The sequence below is a fragment of the Lepeophtheirus salmonis genome, chromosome 7, assembly GCF_016086655.4.
Source record: "Lepeophtheirus salmonis chromosome 7, UVic_Lsal_1.4, whole genome shotgun sequence".
In the NCBI taxonomy this organism is placed as follows: Eukaryota; Metazoa; Arthropoda; class Copepoda; order Siphonostomatoida; family Caligidae; genus Lepeophtheirus; species Lepeophtheirus salmonis.
The window spans coordinates 8,298,023-8,314,877 of NC_052137.2; the positions used below are offsets into that span (position 1 = coordinate 8,298,023).

At 34.3% G+C, this 16,855-nt stretch overlaps 2 protein-coding genes and 1 long non-coding RNA gene across 3 annotated transcripts; 2 read left to right on the forward strand and 1 right to left on the reverse strand.

The window, feature by feature from the left end:
- The first annotated feature begins 2,807 nt into the window (after window positions 1–2,807).
- c12.1 (spliceosome-associated protein CWC15) lies at window positions 2,808–6,073 on the forward strand. The gene is made up of 4 exons (XM_040716368.2): window positions 2,808–3,038; window positions 3,099–3,248; window positions 5,416–5,590; window positions 5,693–6,073. Exons 1-4 carry the CDS (start codon window positions 2,935–2,937, stop codon window positions 5,939–5,941), a joined length of 678 nt encoding a protein of 225 aa, XP_040572302.1. The 5' UTR covers window positions 2,808–2,934; the 3' UTR covers window positions 5,942–6,073.
- On the reverse strand, window positions 5,645–6,100 carry LOC121121439 (uncharacterized). Its single transcript, XR_005865456.2, has 2 exons — window positions 5,961–6,100; window positions 5,645–5,858 (listed from the first exon to the last, which is right to left on the reverse strand). It is a non-coding gene; the product is annotated as an uncharacterized lncRNA (long non-coding RNA).
- Window positions 6,101–6,228: 128 nt separating this feature from the next.
- On the forward strand, window positions 6,229–8,104 carry LOC121121437 (embryonic polarity protein dorsal). Its single transcript, XM_040716367.2, has 5 exons — window positions 6,229–6,536; window positions 6,592–6,979; window positions 7,043–7,244; window positions 7,337–7,750; window positions 7,823–8,104. The coding sequence occupies exons 1-5, from the start codon at window positions 6,469–6,471 to the stop codon at window positions 7,975–7,977; spliced, it is 1,227 nt and encodes a 408-aa protein (XP_040572301.1). The 5' UTR covers window positions 6,229–6,468; the 3' UTR covers window positions 7,978–8,104.
- Window positions 8,105–16,855: the final 8,751 nt, after the last annotated feature.

A 16,855-nucleotide genomic window follows, 5' to 3' on the forward strand; every position in this document is an offset into this window, starting at 1 on the left:
TTTATCTTCAGTTTATTATATGTGTTACATTATAAAATTGGATTAAATTGAAAATATATATTACATATTCTACGTCATTTAAATTATTATTGTTTCATGCATAAACATTCTATTTAATTATTATGTAAAGTAGGTAAGATATGAGCTGTTAAAGTTTCAATTTTCCACATTTCTTTCATTTCAGTGTTCCCTGGATGAGGTCACGTTAAAAAAAGTATATGTTGATAACCTCAAGGGTGCTCTTATTAAAATATCTCCCTATTTTGAAAATTCAAACAACCTATAAGTTACTTCGTAACTTTGAACGACTACATCTAAGGGATTTATGAGTATTTTCTATCAAATTTCTTTAGAAAGGGAATAGACATCTTTGTCTTAATATTAATTATACTTTTTTCATAAAAAACCATCAGAATAGCAGAGACAATCGATAATATAGTAAGAATAGGTGGCTATTATGTATTAAACATGAAAGGATTATGTGAAAAACATAAAACAACAATAAGATCTTAATTTTTTCGTTTATCTTGAATATAATAAATATAGAGTTCAATGTAATTATCTTACTAACAGAATCAAATATGTTACCTTGAATAAGCATCTTTTGTGTTGTGATTTTGGCTATTCTCTCTAAATATATATATATATATATATATGTTGGTAAATTCATGGTAACTAGGTTACCTTGGTTACTTTATAAATGGTATTGAGAGAAATTAAATTTTCTAAAGGATCCTACACTCAACTTGCTTGAACAGCTTATAATACAAACCAATTAATTCAATAATAACTCTTCAAATATAAAATGAAGGAGTTTGAAACCTCGACTGGCCTGACAACAATCCCAAAAAGGAAATAGCATCTGCATGTCCAAAGATACAGCCTAATTAATCAATAAAGTAAAAAATTAATTAACGGAGAACACACAAATTAAATTTTTTAAGAATGTCATTTATTATTTATATTTTTTATTTGTCAAATCAATACTAAAACAACTTCATCACTATTTTGTTACATTTAATTATTATGATCAATAAATCTTATAAATAATTAGCTCGTAAGAGGAATATGTAGTCATTATCTGTAATTAATTTATTTGCTTGGAGATCTTCACAAGAGTAGCATTCCAATTTGGTCCAATTTAGTAGTTTATAGGAAGAGATTTCCTGACAAAATAAGATTGATTATTGGACCCATATTTAGATATACCAATAGTAGTTTACAGAAGTTAAGAGATCACTTATGTACATATTTTTTAAATAACCACATAACAGTTAATATAACTATTTATATGTAATAGAAGAACTTTGCAGACAAAATACCGAAAAAAAGGGAGGCACATCTTTAAGAGTCTAAAATTATCTTACACTTGTTTTCCAATGACAAAGAGACTCATAAGTAATGAAGAAATCAGAAGTGAGCTTGAAGTGAATATAGGCCGTACAACACAAACACCCCCAGGAATTGAATCAGTGTGATGATTTCTGCATTATTAATATAATATATTAAGGAAATTGAAGGACTCTATCCGATGAAATAGTTTTGTTAGAGTAGGAGACGAAGCAGAGTTGACTTAAGGAGAAAAGGACTCAATAATTATAATGAAGGAGCTGTAGATGTAGAATGATAACTCTCTCTGTTCCTCACTGAGTCTTTCAGTTGATTATTCTGTCTTTTTATGGAACTTCTTAATTATTATAGAAATATACGATGATTCCGTAGAAGATATGGAGCAATTTATGTATTCTTGAGCATGGAGTTCATAATTAATATCACAGAGCTTGATATTAAGGGGTATCTGCCCAATAAACGATTATTTCTATTAAATTTAAAAGAGACGAGATTTACCGAGTGAGGTACAAAGAGGCGAGATCCCTTGAAAATAGCATGAAAATCAGAAGGATTGTGGCACAAAAGGGAAAAATATGAACTCTTAGGAGAGATGAATAGATGCAGATCCATAAATCTATAAATCTGATTACTTCGTAGGAAAGATTAATCAAAATGAGCATGAATTTAACACAGTTCCAAATCTGATATGCATCTAACAAAACAAATTTCAAAGTAATCCCTTCACGCGTTCAAAGGTTTTGTAAATTAAAAATAAGTTATAGGTACCCCCTTTATAATGTCTTAGATTCAAACTAACTATTATAGTTTTCATAGGGATTTCTGTCGGCTCATACTATTATAAACCTTTTCTCATCCATAACTAATAACTACAATCTATTAATTTTCTCTGCACTTGCGAAAAATTGAATTCCATGTTGAACGATGCTGACATAATATATATTATAGGAGTAATTGTTAAATTCCATTTCATAAATTATTCCTTCCAGACGCATAGCCATTTATTATGTATACCGCGTAAGGATTTTTTTCACGTGACGTCAGCATGGTCGATGTTGGCCATTTTAGGGACTAAAATACTAAGTTTTATAACAATTTAAACTCTTTTTCATTAATATCAAAAAACAAAAAAATGTAAGGATCTACACCTTACTCTCTATTGAAATTGTATCCTTCAAAATATTACATTGATTATATTTTAATAACACTGTTTATCATTGCGATCAAATAGTATTCAATGTAAGTGTAAAGTCTTTTTTTATACTTAAAGCCAATTGATGTTGTTTCATGAAGATTTATTGTAAATTTTTACATTTTAAATAGTACAAATATCAACTTTGAGCCCCAAAAAGACGTGTTATTTGTGAAAATGCTAGTATGTTAATGGCAGAGAGTTTTCATTTGGTGTGCCTGTTTAGTGTTATTTTCTTTCCCTTTTTCTCTCTCTCTCTCTCTTCTTTGTTTATTTATTAGAGATTAAGTGTCAGTTTTTAATACTGCATAGTTTTGTTTTTCGTTAAAGGTTCTTACCGATTCGAATTAGGCTTTTATCACACTCGTTACTCCTGACTTAGTTCGATCAACATGACGACTGCAGCCAGACCAACCTTTGATACCGCTAGGGGTGGCAGCGGAGCCCGTGAGAGGGATCTCTCTGCTTTGTCCAAACAGTACTCTTCCCGAGATTTGTAAGTAATTCCTCTCATAAGGCAGAATAACGAATAAGTGTATACATTTTCAATCCTTAGGCCATCACATACATCTCTAAAGTCCAGGGAGCGAGGACAAGGAACTGTGGATGATCTCGTAGGAAAGGATTTCAAGCGGGAATTGGAGGAACGAGAAGGGCGCATCTCAGAAAAACGATCCTTGTCGTCCAAGGGACATCTAGAATATGCGTAGGATACTTTTTTTAAATACCCCAATTGGGTTAGGGTTCATTCTTTTTACCACCCCTACGTCATATTGTATCCTTCCATCCCGAAATTTTGAGACAGCAAAAGTTAAAATACAATCTTTAAAACCTTTTCAAATAAGGGAATAACTTTGCGAACCGAAGCAAATTATATATAAATGGTCAATTAATGCTAATACCTATAACAGAGACTGTTGAAATCAAATTTTCAGATCAATTATTTATTAAATTTGGAAAACAGTATTATTTAGAATGAATAATGGAGTTTTGAACTTCAATTTTGTACAGTAAATTTTTGAGTTACGACAATTTGGTTCTCTACCCAGGAGACATTATGTAAAGATGATTCCTAATCATGTTACTCCAATGTTTAAATATAAAGTTGTAACCATGAAATGTTAATCAATTAATAATTATTATGAAAATGCTTCAACCGTTGACTTGAACCACTATTAAAACTGTTGTAACAAAAATCATGGCAACTGCCTAATAGATATATAAATTAGAAAGAGAAATAATTAATTAATGAACACTTAATGATTGCAATTTGTGGCAAATAGTTCAACATTTTATCTTTACAAATTGAAGTAGCATCAATGGGAATCATAATTACTTAGTATTGTAGCATGAATCATCATCTAATATGGCCAGTGACTTTGAATCAGTTTATGATCCACAAGGTTATACTTATGCATAATTGTAAATTTTGTCATACCTAACATAATTTCAAGCCTACAATAAGCGTTTCAATCCTCAAAAAGGTCATTTCGAAGGCTGATGGCCAAATTGCCGTAAATCACAAATATTAATAGTATTGCCTATTTGTTGTCCCAGAAGTCTTAATATTTAATGCCAATGTGTAAAAACAGAGAAATTTAGACTGTTAAAATGAGTTTATCACATTCATTTTATTACTAAAATTGGAAAACACAATTTATTTCCAATCTGAAGCCTGTAAATAAATATTTGAGTTACGAAAATTTGGCTCTCACCCCATGATTTGTTCTAGGTAGAATGTGATCAGCAATTAAGGGTAACAAGGTAGCCGATGAACGATTCCTTACTCCACCTATCTACACCTACGAAGACCCAATGGTTTTCCTGTTACCTCCCTCTTTAATGTTTACACTTAGCAAATTTTGATTTGTCTATTTCTACAATCCTCCCGGGTCCCCATAGAAATTGAACCAGTCGATAACTACATGGTTTTCCTGGAAGTAATTATACTGTCATGATTCCTGATGGATGTAAGAAAGTGAATTGGTGATTACAAGTTAATGATAAGCGAGCGATACACTCCATCTCTTACGGATCGACTCCGAGCCCTCCTCCCTCCTGATACTCTACAAGAAACCCAATAACTCAAAAGAGTCCAAATCCCTCTTCTACTTCATATATAATTCGCTTCGCTCAGCAAAGTTATTTCCTTATTATTAAAAGGTTGCAATGATTGAATTTCAACTTTCCGCTTACACTGTCTCAAATTTCGAAATAGAAAGAGATAATATGACGCGCAGGCAAAATTTGTAAACACAATTTATTGTTTAAAGGTCATCATTTCAAAGGATTAAACAATAAGTCCAAGAATTAACTCATTATTTCTCCGATAGTTATTTTATGATATCCGATTTTGATACATATGAAAAAACGTAGCCAACGGCATGCCTTAAATAATATTTTAAATATTAATTCATTACTAAGTAAATATAGCCAAAACATGAACACGGAGGCTCAACAATGATATCCTATCTATATTTGATTACAATATACAGTGGATACCGCTCAATTCGGTTCTCAAGGAATAGTGACAAATCTGCTCACTATTAAATATACCTTTATTCGGGACAATCATAAATGTCCACTATTAACAAATATCTGTATTAAACGTTGATACCTTCGCCGACCTTAACTGTAATTGTAACTTTTTTTGCCTCGTTATGTCCCCTTTCAAATATAGTCCTTCAATTTCTAATTATTTCGTTGGGACGAAGGAATTTTTGCTACCTTATGTACAATTTGGATTATTATAGTTTGTTGATTGAAATAGACGATAGTTTGTCGGAGAATACAACTGCACTCTTGATTCAATTTTGGGAAAAATGATTGTAACTTTATTTTGTGTTACACATTTTAATTTGTTTGTTTTTCAGATCCAAAAAGTCTCGAACGGAAGCAATAGCACCCCCTGCGAACATCGATGCAGATGATCCCTTAGAAGCTTCCGACAATTCCGATTCTTCTGATGACGAGGATGATGATACTGCACTCCTAATGGCGGAACTCAATAAAATCAAAAAAGAAAAAGCTGTCGAAGAGGCCAAGAAGGTTTGTATTTCTCTTTATTTTTTCCTCTACAAGAAGCTAAATTCATTTGACATTTTTTCATCATTTAATATGATTTAATTCACTTTTGTATTTGATTTTCAGGAGGAACAACATAGCGCGGAAGTTGAAAGAATTAGAATGGAAAATATATTGAGTGGGAATCCTTTGCTCAAAAACAAATTTTCAGAAACTTCTGAGAAGATGGACTTGAAAGTGAAAAAACGCTGGGACGATGATGTTGTCTTCAAAAACTGCTCCAGAGCGCAGCCTGACAAAGAAAAAAAGAATTTTATTAATGACTCACTTCGTAATGAGTTCCATAGGAAATTCATGGAAAAATATATTAAGTAATACAATTATTAATGAGTACTTGTCTGTACAAGGCTGTGTTGGTTCGAATGTTCTTCTTTTCTGTTTTTTTAAATAATAATAACTTGATCAATTTTCACTAGATTTATAAATATACTATAAATTGATATGTGAGCAAGCTTGTAAGGATATTTTACTCACTGGTACTATTGGCTTCAGCTGCAAATTTCTTTGTTACTCATTGGCTGAATTCCTCTTTTTCACGCATAAAATGCATTTGATGCATCTTACTATTAAGAAAAAATATGCAATGCATAATGTTTGGTTATTCCCAAAATAAATAAAAAAACAAAAAGTCTCAGGTATAAAATTTGTAAAAATTGCCTTGTTTGCTTAATTTCATCCTATGTGTATAAATTTATGCTTCAAGTATATTAAGAGGAGCCTTTTTGATATTGGCATCTGTTGACATACAATAAAGGCATCAAATTAGTTGAGTGTATACTTCTTGTGAGTCAAGTGTTAAATTTAGAGAGAGGAAAATTGCTTACTCGACAGGGATTTGTAACATGGAAACCCCCAAATCCGTATACTTACGTATTGTCAAACAACCTGCACATAACAAACAAAGATTTCGGTACTTTAAGTATAGTTTTAATGCCTGGACTGAGAATAATCGGGTTTTTCTTTAGATATCCGTGCGAGGGTCGTAATCCAGAAGTTTTATATGGTGAGGATAGTACCAAAAAAACCCGTACGTATCCCACCATAGAAATTGTTGGGTACAAAGGGCCTATGACCGTGGTTGCTTCTTGTGTTGAAGATCATGCGCCCTACAGAGTACATCCCAACAAACTGATTGACCGGAATAATGCTTCGAAACAGAGTGTATGTTCCAGGAATGTTGATGTAAATACAATGACCTGTAGCTTTGAAAATATTGGTATTCAATGTATAAAGCGACATGAGATTCCAGATTCCTTGGAAGAGAGACGGTCGATTAAAGTAGATCCCTTTAACCAAAAATTCAATCACACTCATTCATCTGTTAATCCATATATTTTAAGGCTCTGTTTTCAAGTATAGTAGCGATGAAAAGGCAATATTCACCTTTCTTTGAAAATGTTTTTTTTTCTTGCGTAGGCCTTTCTGAAACGTGAATCTTCCTATATTCCCCTATGTCCCGTTGTCTCAAATATTATAGCAGATAGTAGAGCGCATGCTATTCCAAAGATCCATGATATATCTGATGACTGGTCATATACTGATGGTGGGAAAAAGATTATAATACTTACGAATAAAGTCTACAAAGATGATATTGAAGTTCACTTTACGAATGAATCGGGTATGATATAATATGAATCATCATAATTGCTTTGCATTCTTGTTAAATATAACATTTTGTACCTAAGTAACTAATAATATATCTTTTTACAGAGGGAAGGAGAGAATCTTGGCATGCAAAGGGGATCTCATTGAGTGTTCATAAGCAACATGCATTATCATTTTTGACTCCTCCATATAAAGATGAAGAATTAACTCATCCTGTTACTGTATATATATATTTGTATAAATCCGGTCTTCGTCAAAGAAGCGAACCCCTCAAATTCCAATTTATTCCTCCACACAATACCAATGATACTAAGAAAAAATATGTCTATCAATCTATTGGACATTCACTCTCTTCAGAGGCAATGCTTGGATCTCAAAATATTGTACAGCTTCCAAAAAAATCAAAGAAATTTTCCAAGATAAAGATGAATCCTCAATTCAATGCTCTTTCGCAGAGTACAAACAATCAGGAATTTAGTATTGTGTCCTCAAAGGATAGTCTTAATCTATCAGATATTGGTAGGTTGTTAAACCTTTCTTAATTGTACAATATTAGTTATAATTGATTAATATTTGTTTTTCCATTAATAGTGGACTTGGAGTTAAGTTATATAGTAGACTCGAACCTACATTTAGACTATGAAGAAGTTCCAGATTTATTATCAAGTTCTGAAAACGCACAACATGGAATGTCGAATAGTTATGGAAATATTGACAACATGTTCCAATTTTTTGATGGTATCTGATGTGTTAATAACAATTATATGCTAACATAATTTTGAAGCGCGAAATAATCCTGTAAGACCCAAAATCCGGGGTAATAAGATTTCAATTATATAATTTTTTAAATGTAAATAAAAACTTTTCCCGAAATTTTATATAACGTTCTAGGCTATTTTTATATGAAAGTATTATTCGTTTAAATTTTTAAAACAAAGCATGGGTATGATTTTCAATCCGAAATGGGCATGAGTGTAAACCATAACCTACAATACATTAAGCCAATAAGTATAGATGGAAAAAATATAATAATGAATGAGGTGTGTTTTATTTTTCAAAGATGTTTCATTATATTCCGCAGGATTATATTTTTTTGGGGGGATGGCTTTTTTCCCGAGCATAATTTAATCGAATGACGTTATTTTAGAAAATAAATCCTGAAATCCTCCATATTAATGATTTTCTTTTTTCGATTTGGGGGGAGGGAGCAACGACTCCTTCAGGTCCCTGCGGAGGCCCCTGTTATTCTTGAAAATAGAATATTTAAGTATACAGTGAAAAACGAAAAGTAACACGGGGGATTTGTTGCGGAACTAAAAGTGCAAGTCCTACTAAGTGACTACAAAAGAGAAGGACTGGAACAATGTTAGTAGACATGGAATTAACAGAATCAGCTGTTGTTGCAGACTGAAAAATCATTAATATTTGAGACATTATAAAAAGTGATATCAAGGGAATTTATTTAAGGAATCTTTCATGTAAGATGTTTCTCACAAATATTAGTTTAACAATAATTAATAGTTAATTTCTAGAATCCATTTTTTTGACGAAATAAGAAATGTATAGTTTTGATTCGATTTCATCTACTCCGACCACTATGTTTCCATTTCAATTCAAAATAGGAGGATAGCCATTATGAAAAGATCACAGAATCCTTATATTTCTTAACCCCCTTTGGTAAAATGTGGAATCATAGTAACACGTTTGCCTATGAGCTTCACTGTAGGCCAAATAGTTTTTAAAACCTACGCTCTACAGTGCTGCCCATAACTCGAGAAGAGGATCACTTCGATTTGGGAGTCGTGTCTCCAAAATGATGCTTGCGTTCCCTTGCTCAAATAGAAACAAAGACATAATTGAAAATGTATTCTACTAAAACTGTAGCATAGCTTAAGTATTTTAATTATTCTATTCAGACCCTAGGTTATTTTTCTTAACAGTTGTAGGAGTCTTCAACTCTGCCCCACTTAAGAATTTGGAGTGTTTCTCCTTGGATATACAGTGTGCGAGGTGAAGTTGTGAACTTGACTTTAAATCCGTCTGGATTACTTTAGGATACATATTTTGAAATACTAAGTTACCTTATTAGAAGTAGGGACTTTTGCAGTCAATAAGGGGTAAAAAATTACTTTCAAAATCAACAGTTGTCAGCATGGAGTCGAAAAGGCAAAGGGTGTCTGATTTGTTTCACGTCCAAGTGCGTGTCGAGGTTAGGGTTGCCTAAAGAGACTAAAATGAAAAGAGTAGACAATACGGTTGAAATAAATGTAATCAAAGACCATATATATGAATTATGAGCGGGATTCACGTAACCTCGATCAAAACATATAGGTTCAAATACTTTCGTAGATGATTAGGGTTATGTATTTTTGTTTTAAAATAACTTTTATAATTTTTTAGAGCATAATTAGGATTAAGATACTATGAACCATGGTTTTAATTAATAGTTTATATTGTTGGTTTATTCTAAGGAAAAATACATAACCCTGTCCGAAACGTTGACTAATATTAAATTACATTAGATGAATCTTAGTCGAAAGACGTAATAACAATGAACTGCGTAATAGATTAAAATAGCGCATATATATAATTTTAGGCGAATCGGAATTAGAGAAAAAACTTTCTTGATAGATATACATGACACATCTTTCCTTTACAGGGTGTCCACGATAAATTGGAACTACTTTACATTTCATCCAGATCCATAATGGGGATATTCGGGGTTAAATCATACATATATAAAAGGTTGCGTGAACAATACACTATAACTTCCACCACAATTGTAATGACAACAAACAATAGCCATCATGGAACAAGCAAGGAGAGACGCCCTCCTCGAATTGTCTCGCGCGGGACACAAGCCCTCTGCTATCTACAAGCTTCTTGACTACTCCAAGACCACGGTGTACCAGGCCTTCAAAGCCTGGGAGGTTGAGGAGAAGGTCTGCCGCAACGCCTACAACATGAGAAGTGACCAAATCCGCACTCCTTGCTTCCTTGGAAGCCTCCAGAAGTCCATCAAGGCTTCGCGGGGGACTTCCTTGTCCAGGTTGGCCAAGCACCGTGGAGTGAGCAAGCAGCTGGTCTCCAAGGCTGTGAATGAGAACCTCCGGTACAGGTCATACCGTATGGCCAAACAACATATCCTCACGGCATCCATGAAGGTCACCAGGCTCACCAACGGTAAGTGTCTCCTCAATTACCTGAAGAACCATGGAGGAAGAATCATCTTCTTCTCCGACGAGAAGAACTGGACTGTCGACAGAAGCTACAACGTCAAGACTGACAGGTGGCTTGCCAAGGAGAGAGAAGAGGTCCCTGCGGTCTTCACCACAAAGCTGCCGGCCTCCGTGATGACCCTGGGTGTCATCTGCAGCACCGGTGAGGTGATGCCTCCTTTCTTTTTCAATCCCAAGGAAAGGGTTAACGCAATAAGGTACTGAGAAGTCATGGAGGAGTTCGTCATCCTCTAGATGAAGGATACGGCCGCTGGTAGGGAGTTCATATTCCAACAAGACTCAGCGCCCGCACACATCGCCATGAGGACCACTTACATCTTCAACTCCCATGACATCACTTTCTGGGATCGCAACACCTGCCCTCCAACTCACCCGACCTCAATCCGTGTGATTAATACTGGTAGGGGAAGTTGGAGAGGGAGGTGTGCAAGGTCAGCCACAAGAGCATTGCGTCCCTGAAGGGCTCCATTACGAGGGAGTGGAATGCTGTCGATTCTGCGGAAGTCATCAGGGGATGCAAATCCTTTAGGGGCAGCATGGAGAAGATGGTGGCTGCTGAGGGAGGACATGTTGCATAAATTTCTTGTTTAATATCATGTCTAACTTTTTCATATGAACAAATACACTCCAAATTCCATTTTTATCAAGCAGGTTGAATTTATGATAGTTCCAATTTATCGTGGACACCCTGTATAGTCTCTTTAGGGGTGCTACCCGTCCCTTGAAAAAAGGAATTGTCCCATATTTAGAAAAAAAACAAAAACAGGACGTACTTTGTTCCGTAATACTGGGAGTTTAAAAAAAGGGTTTAGTAAAATGAAACTGGAAAATGAATTTGAGGGACAATTGTATTTACAATTTAACTAAAGACCTGTTCTACTTTCTATCTATTATTGTATAATTATGTATACAGTTTTATGTAAGCAAGACAGGTTTCTGTTTATGAAAGATTCTTATTTTATTCAGTTGATTTTGTTTTTTTATTAAAGTGAATTCCTGGATAATAATTTATTTTCTATGTATTCATGTCACTCAGAAATATACGACTAATTCAATTCAGGGTCAATTAGTTAAAAAATCGGAAAATTGGAAAAAGTTTGTTGCCAACCGTCCTTAGAAAAACATAATCATCCCTTATTTGAAAAAAAAAAAAAAAAAAAAAAATAAAAAACACCTGTCCCGACCCTGCCAATGAGGTATCCTATATTTATTTTTCTGAGAGTTGGTACCCTTAGTCGAGGAGATCATGAAGGTCGCAGGGTCCTCCTGGTGTCTTGTTTACAAGATTATAAGCATGGTGGCTTCTGATCAGAGCCTTGAAAGGTAGGCGGTAGGTGCAGGGAAATCTGGATCACGGAGGATGTGGACACCTCAATCACAAGAAGTCCGGCCAAGGCAATGAGGCAACATGCCAAGAATCTCAAAGTGGGTGATTAGACTGTGAGGAGATATGTGCAGGATTGGGGGAAGGCCTCTTATGTATGACGACATCGGCAGCTGCTTTCAACAGCAATTAAGAAATTGTTTACTTGGCTAAAGCATAATGGATCACTACTTCCACCCTCCTCCCCAAACGATTCCCCCCTCGACTATGCCATTTGAGGTGTAGTCGATGGGAGATCCTGTGCTACCCCTCGCCGAAATTTGGATGATGTCAAGGGCTTCATTGAGCAGCAGTGGCCGCCATGTCTGATACCTTCACCAAGAAGTGCTGCGGTGCTTTAGATAATGGTAGTAGACAAAGGAAATGTGATGTTTTTACTACCAATTACACTTGCTTCTAAATTGTGATAGTATAGATTTGTGAGCCGGATCCGAGAGTACAGTATGGGTATACTTGTATTATCCGAGATCTGAACCGGCTTCGGGTACTTTACGTATGTTTACTCCAATTTGGTTTCCTGTTGCATACCGGTTAACCGCGGCCAACTACTTTATGGTATTCATGGAAAATGAGTTCCCGTAGATCACAAAGACCCTGAAGATGTCCAACAAGTCCACGCTCGTATTTCAGCAGGATGGGGATCCGGCATATACTGCTAATATAGTAAAAGAGTGGATGAGTAGCAACATAATCTTCTGGTCCAACAACCTTTAGCCCACTCAGAGCTCAGATCTGAATCAACTGGATTACTCCATTAGGTGGAGAATTGAGAAGAAGGCCTGCAAAGTCCGCCAGCCGAATATTGATGCCCTGAAGACCTCCGTTATCCAGCAGTAGAGGATCATGAAAAATGACCACGTTACCAAAGTGTGCAAGGGGTTCCGGAAGCGGTTGGAAGCTGTCATTGAGGCTACAGTATTTGGCTGTAAGTTGTCGATGTTTCTTCTTCTTGTCCTTCAATCAGTGTTTTTAACATTGATTGGATGGACACGAATTAGTTCATATTAAGCTATGAACAATTATAAACAATTCTCGTATAATAGTTTCATACTTTGAAAAATTAGCCGAGTAACAACTGATTTTAGGCCTTTTTATATTAATTTTAGGTGAATAGGTTGCGAGGTAAAGAGGTGTCTAATTTTATTATCATAATAACTAATAACTATGTTCAGAATAGTAAAAACAATGGGATATCCATTCTTTCAGCATCAGTAATCAATAAAAATCTATGGAATGTCTGAACATTGGGTAAAATGCGCATCAAATTTGAGACAAGCATACGTTTGGTCTCGGATCTAGATCTGAATGTTTTCTCAAATATTTTTGTCTAAAGATCCAAACTGACCCAAATCCGAGAAAATATGGATTTGTTCCAAGGTAAATAGAACTGCAAGGTTATCCCGTCATGTAATCGGGTTTGCTAAAATTTTCAATGTGATGTATCATACCAACTGCTGGGCAAGGCGTACAGATTTTGAAAAAAACGCAATCAATCATTCTCTATGACGTCACTATTGCTAGAATAGAAGAAAGAATAAAATTATTAATAAAGCAAAAATAAACAAACATGGCAACATTTCGAATAGAAGAACTACTAATCTCTTATTTCTCTGTTATCAATCCCCACTAGACATGATGGATTATATCATAGTAAAAATACTCAAAAATTGACAAACGAGCATCATTATTCCAACAGAAAACAAACATTTAATGCAGTTTATAACAATAAACATGAGATTTTTTGGATTAAACCTTACACATTTAAAATAGCACTAGTGTTTAACAAAAATCTTAACTATAATTAAATTCATACATATTTATTTTAATATGTATTTTTAATCAATTTTTACCAAAGACAGGGGATAAATCTTCTTCCCGAGAGAGATGTTAATACCCAACGCTTAGTAAATAATCAACAAAAAAAAAAAAAGTGCACACGCATCAACTGTTTTTCCTTTTTTAATTGCTTAACTTAGTTTTTTCTTAGCACTAATAATAATTTACATCAGTATAGAGCAATATTATACTACCTTTTTTTCCTTTATGATGTCGGTAAATATGTACAAGGAACTCATGTTATGTGAAAAACTCCTGCGATACTTTGTTAATATGACTAAATTTCTATTTTTATATCAACAATATGTATAAAAAGATTATATACATTTTTCAAAGTGCTAGGGTTACCAGTCTGATTTTCAGGATTTTTGTATACACGGAACATACTTACAATTTTCATTAGTAGTGATGAACATGAAGCACATCGACGTGTTCTTGGAGTCTAGAAAAAAAAAAAAAACATCAATAGAAGGGAAACTATGGATGAAATTAGGAGAGTTAAAAATAGGGTTTGTTTTAACTATTCGACTTAGCTCAATTATTTCACTCCAACTCTGATTCTAACTATTTGAAATTATTTTGCTCAAACATCAATTACTTGAAACTATTGTCAAATCCGGGTTTCCCATATCAAGCAATATGGATTTTAATTCGAGGATATGGTCAATGATTAAGTAAGTGTTCCTCATTTGTTGCTTGATTGATTATTGCACTCTGCTTGGCTCTTCTTTTAGTAATAACTAGCTGTAGTAACCGGAGTAATTAGGCATCCGTTGAATGACAAATTTTGCTTAAATTATATTAAAATGACTCAAAAATATGGGATACCACAGGGGTATCCGCAGGATTATATTAGGGGGGGGGGGAGGGGCCTGGTTTTTGGATCTTTTTGAGAAAAAATCTGAAAATCCATAACTATTTACAAAAAAAAAAGTATCCTCCGGTATTCACAAAAAATTTAATCTTTTGGAAAATTTATTTTCAAATGTTCAATTTTTTAGGAAAAAATGGAAAACATCCATAGCGATTCAAAAATATTAAAGTTTTTCGAAAAAAAACTCATGAGTCCATAGTTGCTTACAAAAAATTTCAAAAATCCACAGCTGTTTACAGGAAAAGTAACTTTTTGGAAAATAATTTGAAGAATTGAGTTTTTTGGATTTTTTTTTTTTTTCAAGTAATATATATATTTATTTTTTTTTTTGGGGGGGATACAGGCATGAACCATCTTTGGAGGAAACATCTAAGTATAAAGTAATCAATAGTAAAATCTAGCTGGAAAGCATTTCGGGTAGGTTGAAAAGATGAACATGATAAGCTGGACAATTTGAAGGAGAGAAGGTTAATTCTTATGACTATATCAGCTACTAGCAGCTGTAACTAGGTGCCCAAGGGTCCATTCACTGCGGACACCCCTGCTCCAGTCCCCAACTCCACACCCCAGGAGTTAATTAAATACAATGAAACGTGGATTTATACAAAGGAGTAATTATCATCTATTGTGATTAATAAATAATAATTAATTTAAAATATATAAACAACAGATAAACTCCTTTTTGAACATCACGGATAATAATTATATTTAAGTACGATGAACTATTGTTTATCAATAGTCTATAGGAATCTTTTTTTTTTAACTATTATCTAAAACTGATAGTTTTGTGTAGGGTTTAAAAGATGAAGGCTAAAAATAAAGAATTTTTTCATGATTGTTGATGATGGATTACGTCATATTATCAATATAATATAAAGTCCTTGATTATATTAGATGAAAAAGTTTACTTTTAATGCGTGTCATTATGAGAAAATATATACATTATTTTTTGGAAATTTTATTGAAGTGAATATCCCATAAAAAAGGATATGAAAAATCCCAGATATCTTTTTCGTGTCATCCTCTGACAATAATCCATTTTAAAGTAATGTTTAGAGCTGTCAATAATGACTCATTTACTTCCACATGAAAAGAATTAAAGGCGTAACGCTAGTGTATTGCTAGCTAAAGTATGCCCAGCTTATGAAAGGTCATTGATTGGAAGACACCCTGGTTATAAGTGTAATCCTTTTACGATTTGGAGTATAATTCAAAATCGACAACTGGAGTAAGTCCAGCTTCAATGTCTTTGATATTTACGGAGTGGGATTTATGTTTATTACTGCTTGCAGCTGTTCTAATATAACGTCATGACAGCAAAACTTATCGGTAGCATTTTGAATGATTTTGAAAAAAAGAAACTGAATATCAACATGATAATTTGACGAATGTTTTAAAGGATAATAATTTAACTTTAATGGCGTTTCATTGTATCAGCTATATGGAGCTGTGACATTAGGAGAAGGGGATCAGGAATAGACAAGGAGGAAGAAAACAATTACTCCGATGTCGACCCTCAATTACCGGATGGAAACTTGAAACTTACACACTTTTATTATGTTGATTTGAGAGAGGTTCTGTGATAGGAAATTAGATTTGGTTGTAGGGATAGAGTTAGCCATGCATCTGAAACACCAGTGGATGAGAAACGTCATCGCAGCGAGATTCAAGGCATAGGACATCAATTCTTCTTCGTCCGGATCACACTCTAACAGAGGTGGTTAGGCTGACGGGAATTGCTCGTAAGACCATCTAGAAATGTAAAGAAGAAGCTAGACCAAAACCAGGCCATAGACAGGAAGCCTTGCACCATGTCACGAGGCATTGTTGCCCCTAATGACAGGGTCACAACAGCCATATACACCAACGTTTTTAAGCCCAACCTGCTCCCCTAGATCCAGGGAAATTTTCCTGACGGAAACGTTGTCTTTCAGCAAGATCGGGTTCCGCTCACACTGTAAAGATTATTCAGACCTTCTTAGCTAACAACATCACTTGCTGGAACAAGATAATGTGGCCACCAAACAGTCTGGATGTAAATCTCCTCGCCTTTTTTTCTGGTGGCACATCAAGAGGAGGATCTGTAGCATGGGTCACCTGAACCTTGAGGCCATGAAGGCCTCCGTCGACGAGGAGCGGGTTGCCATCAACCCAAAATTAATTACCAATACTTACTTTTAATTTTTGAAAGAGGATTGTTGCATCTGTGTAGCCAATGACAGTCTAGAATAAATTTGAAATTGGCTATGTATTAGAAGAAGATAATAAAGCCTTTTGTTTACCGTATAATT

What these genes read in the sequence shown, in the direction of transcription:
- c12.1 (XM_040716368.2), top strand. Translation starts at nt 2,935, where the DNA reads ATGACGACTGCAGCCAGACCAACCTTTGATACCGCTAGGGGTGGCAGC. An exon ending in AAGGGACATCTAGAATATGC is followed by an intron (nt 3,249 to 5,415) that starts GTAGGATACTTT and finishes TTTGTTTTTCAG; the next exon opens with ATCCAAAAAGTCTCGAACGG. An exon ending in CTGTCGAAGAGGCCAAGAAG is followed by an intron (nt 5,591 to 5,692) that starts GTTTGTATTTCT and finishes TTTGATTTTCAG; the next exon opens with GAGGAACAACATAGCGCGGA.
- LOC121121437 (XM_040716367.2), top strand. Translation starts at nt 6,469, where the DNA reads ATGGAAACCCCCAAATCCGTATACTTACGTATTGTCAAACAACCTGCA. An exon ending in CATAACAAACAAAGATTTCG is followed by an intron (nt 6,537 to 6,591) that starts GTACTTTAAGTA and finishes GTTTTTCTTTAG; the next exon opens with ATATCCGTGCGAGGGTCGTA. An exon ending in TTTTAAGGCTCTGTTTTCAA is followed by an intron (nt 6,980 to 7,042) that starts GTATAGTAGCGA and finishes TTTCTTGCGTAG; the next exon opens with GCCTTTCTGAAACGTGAATC.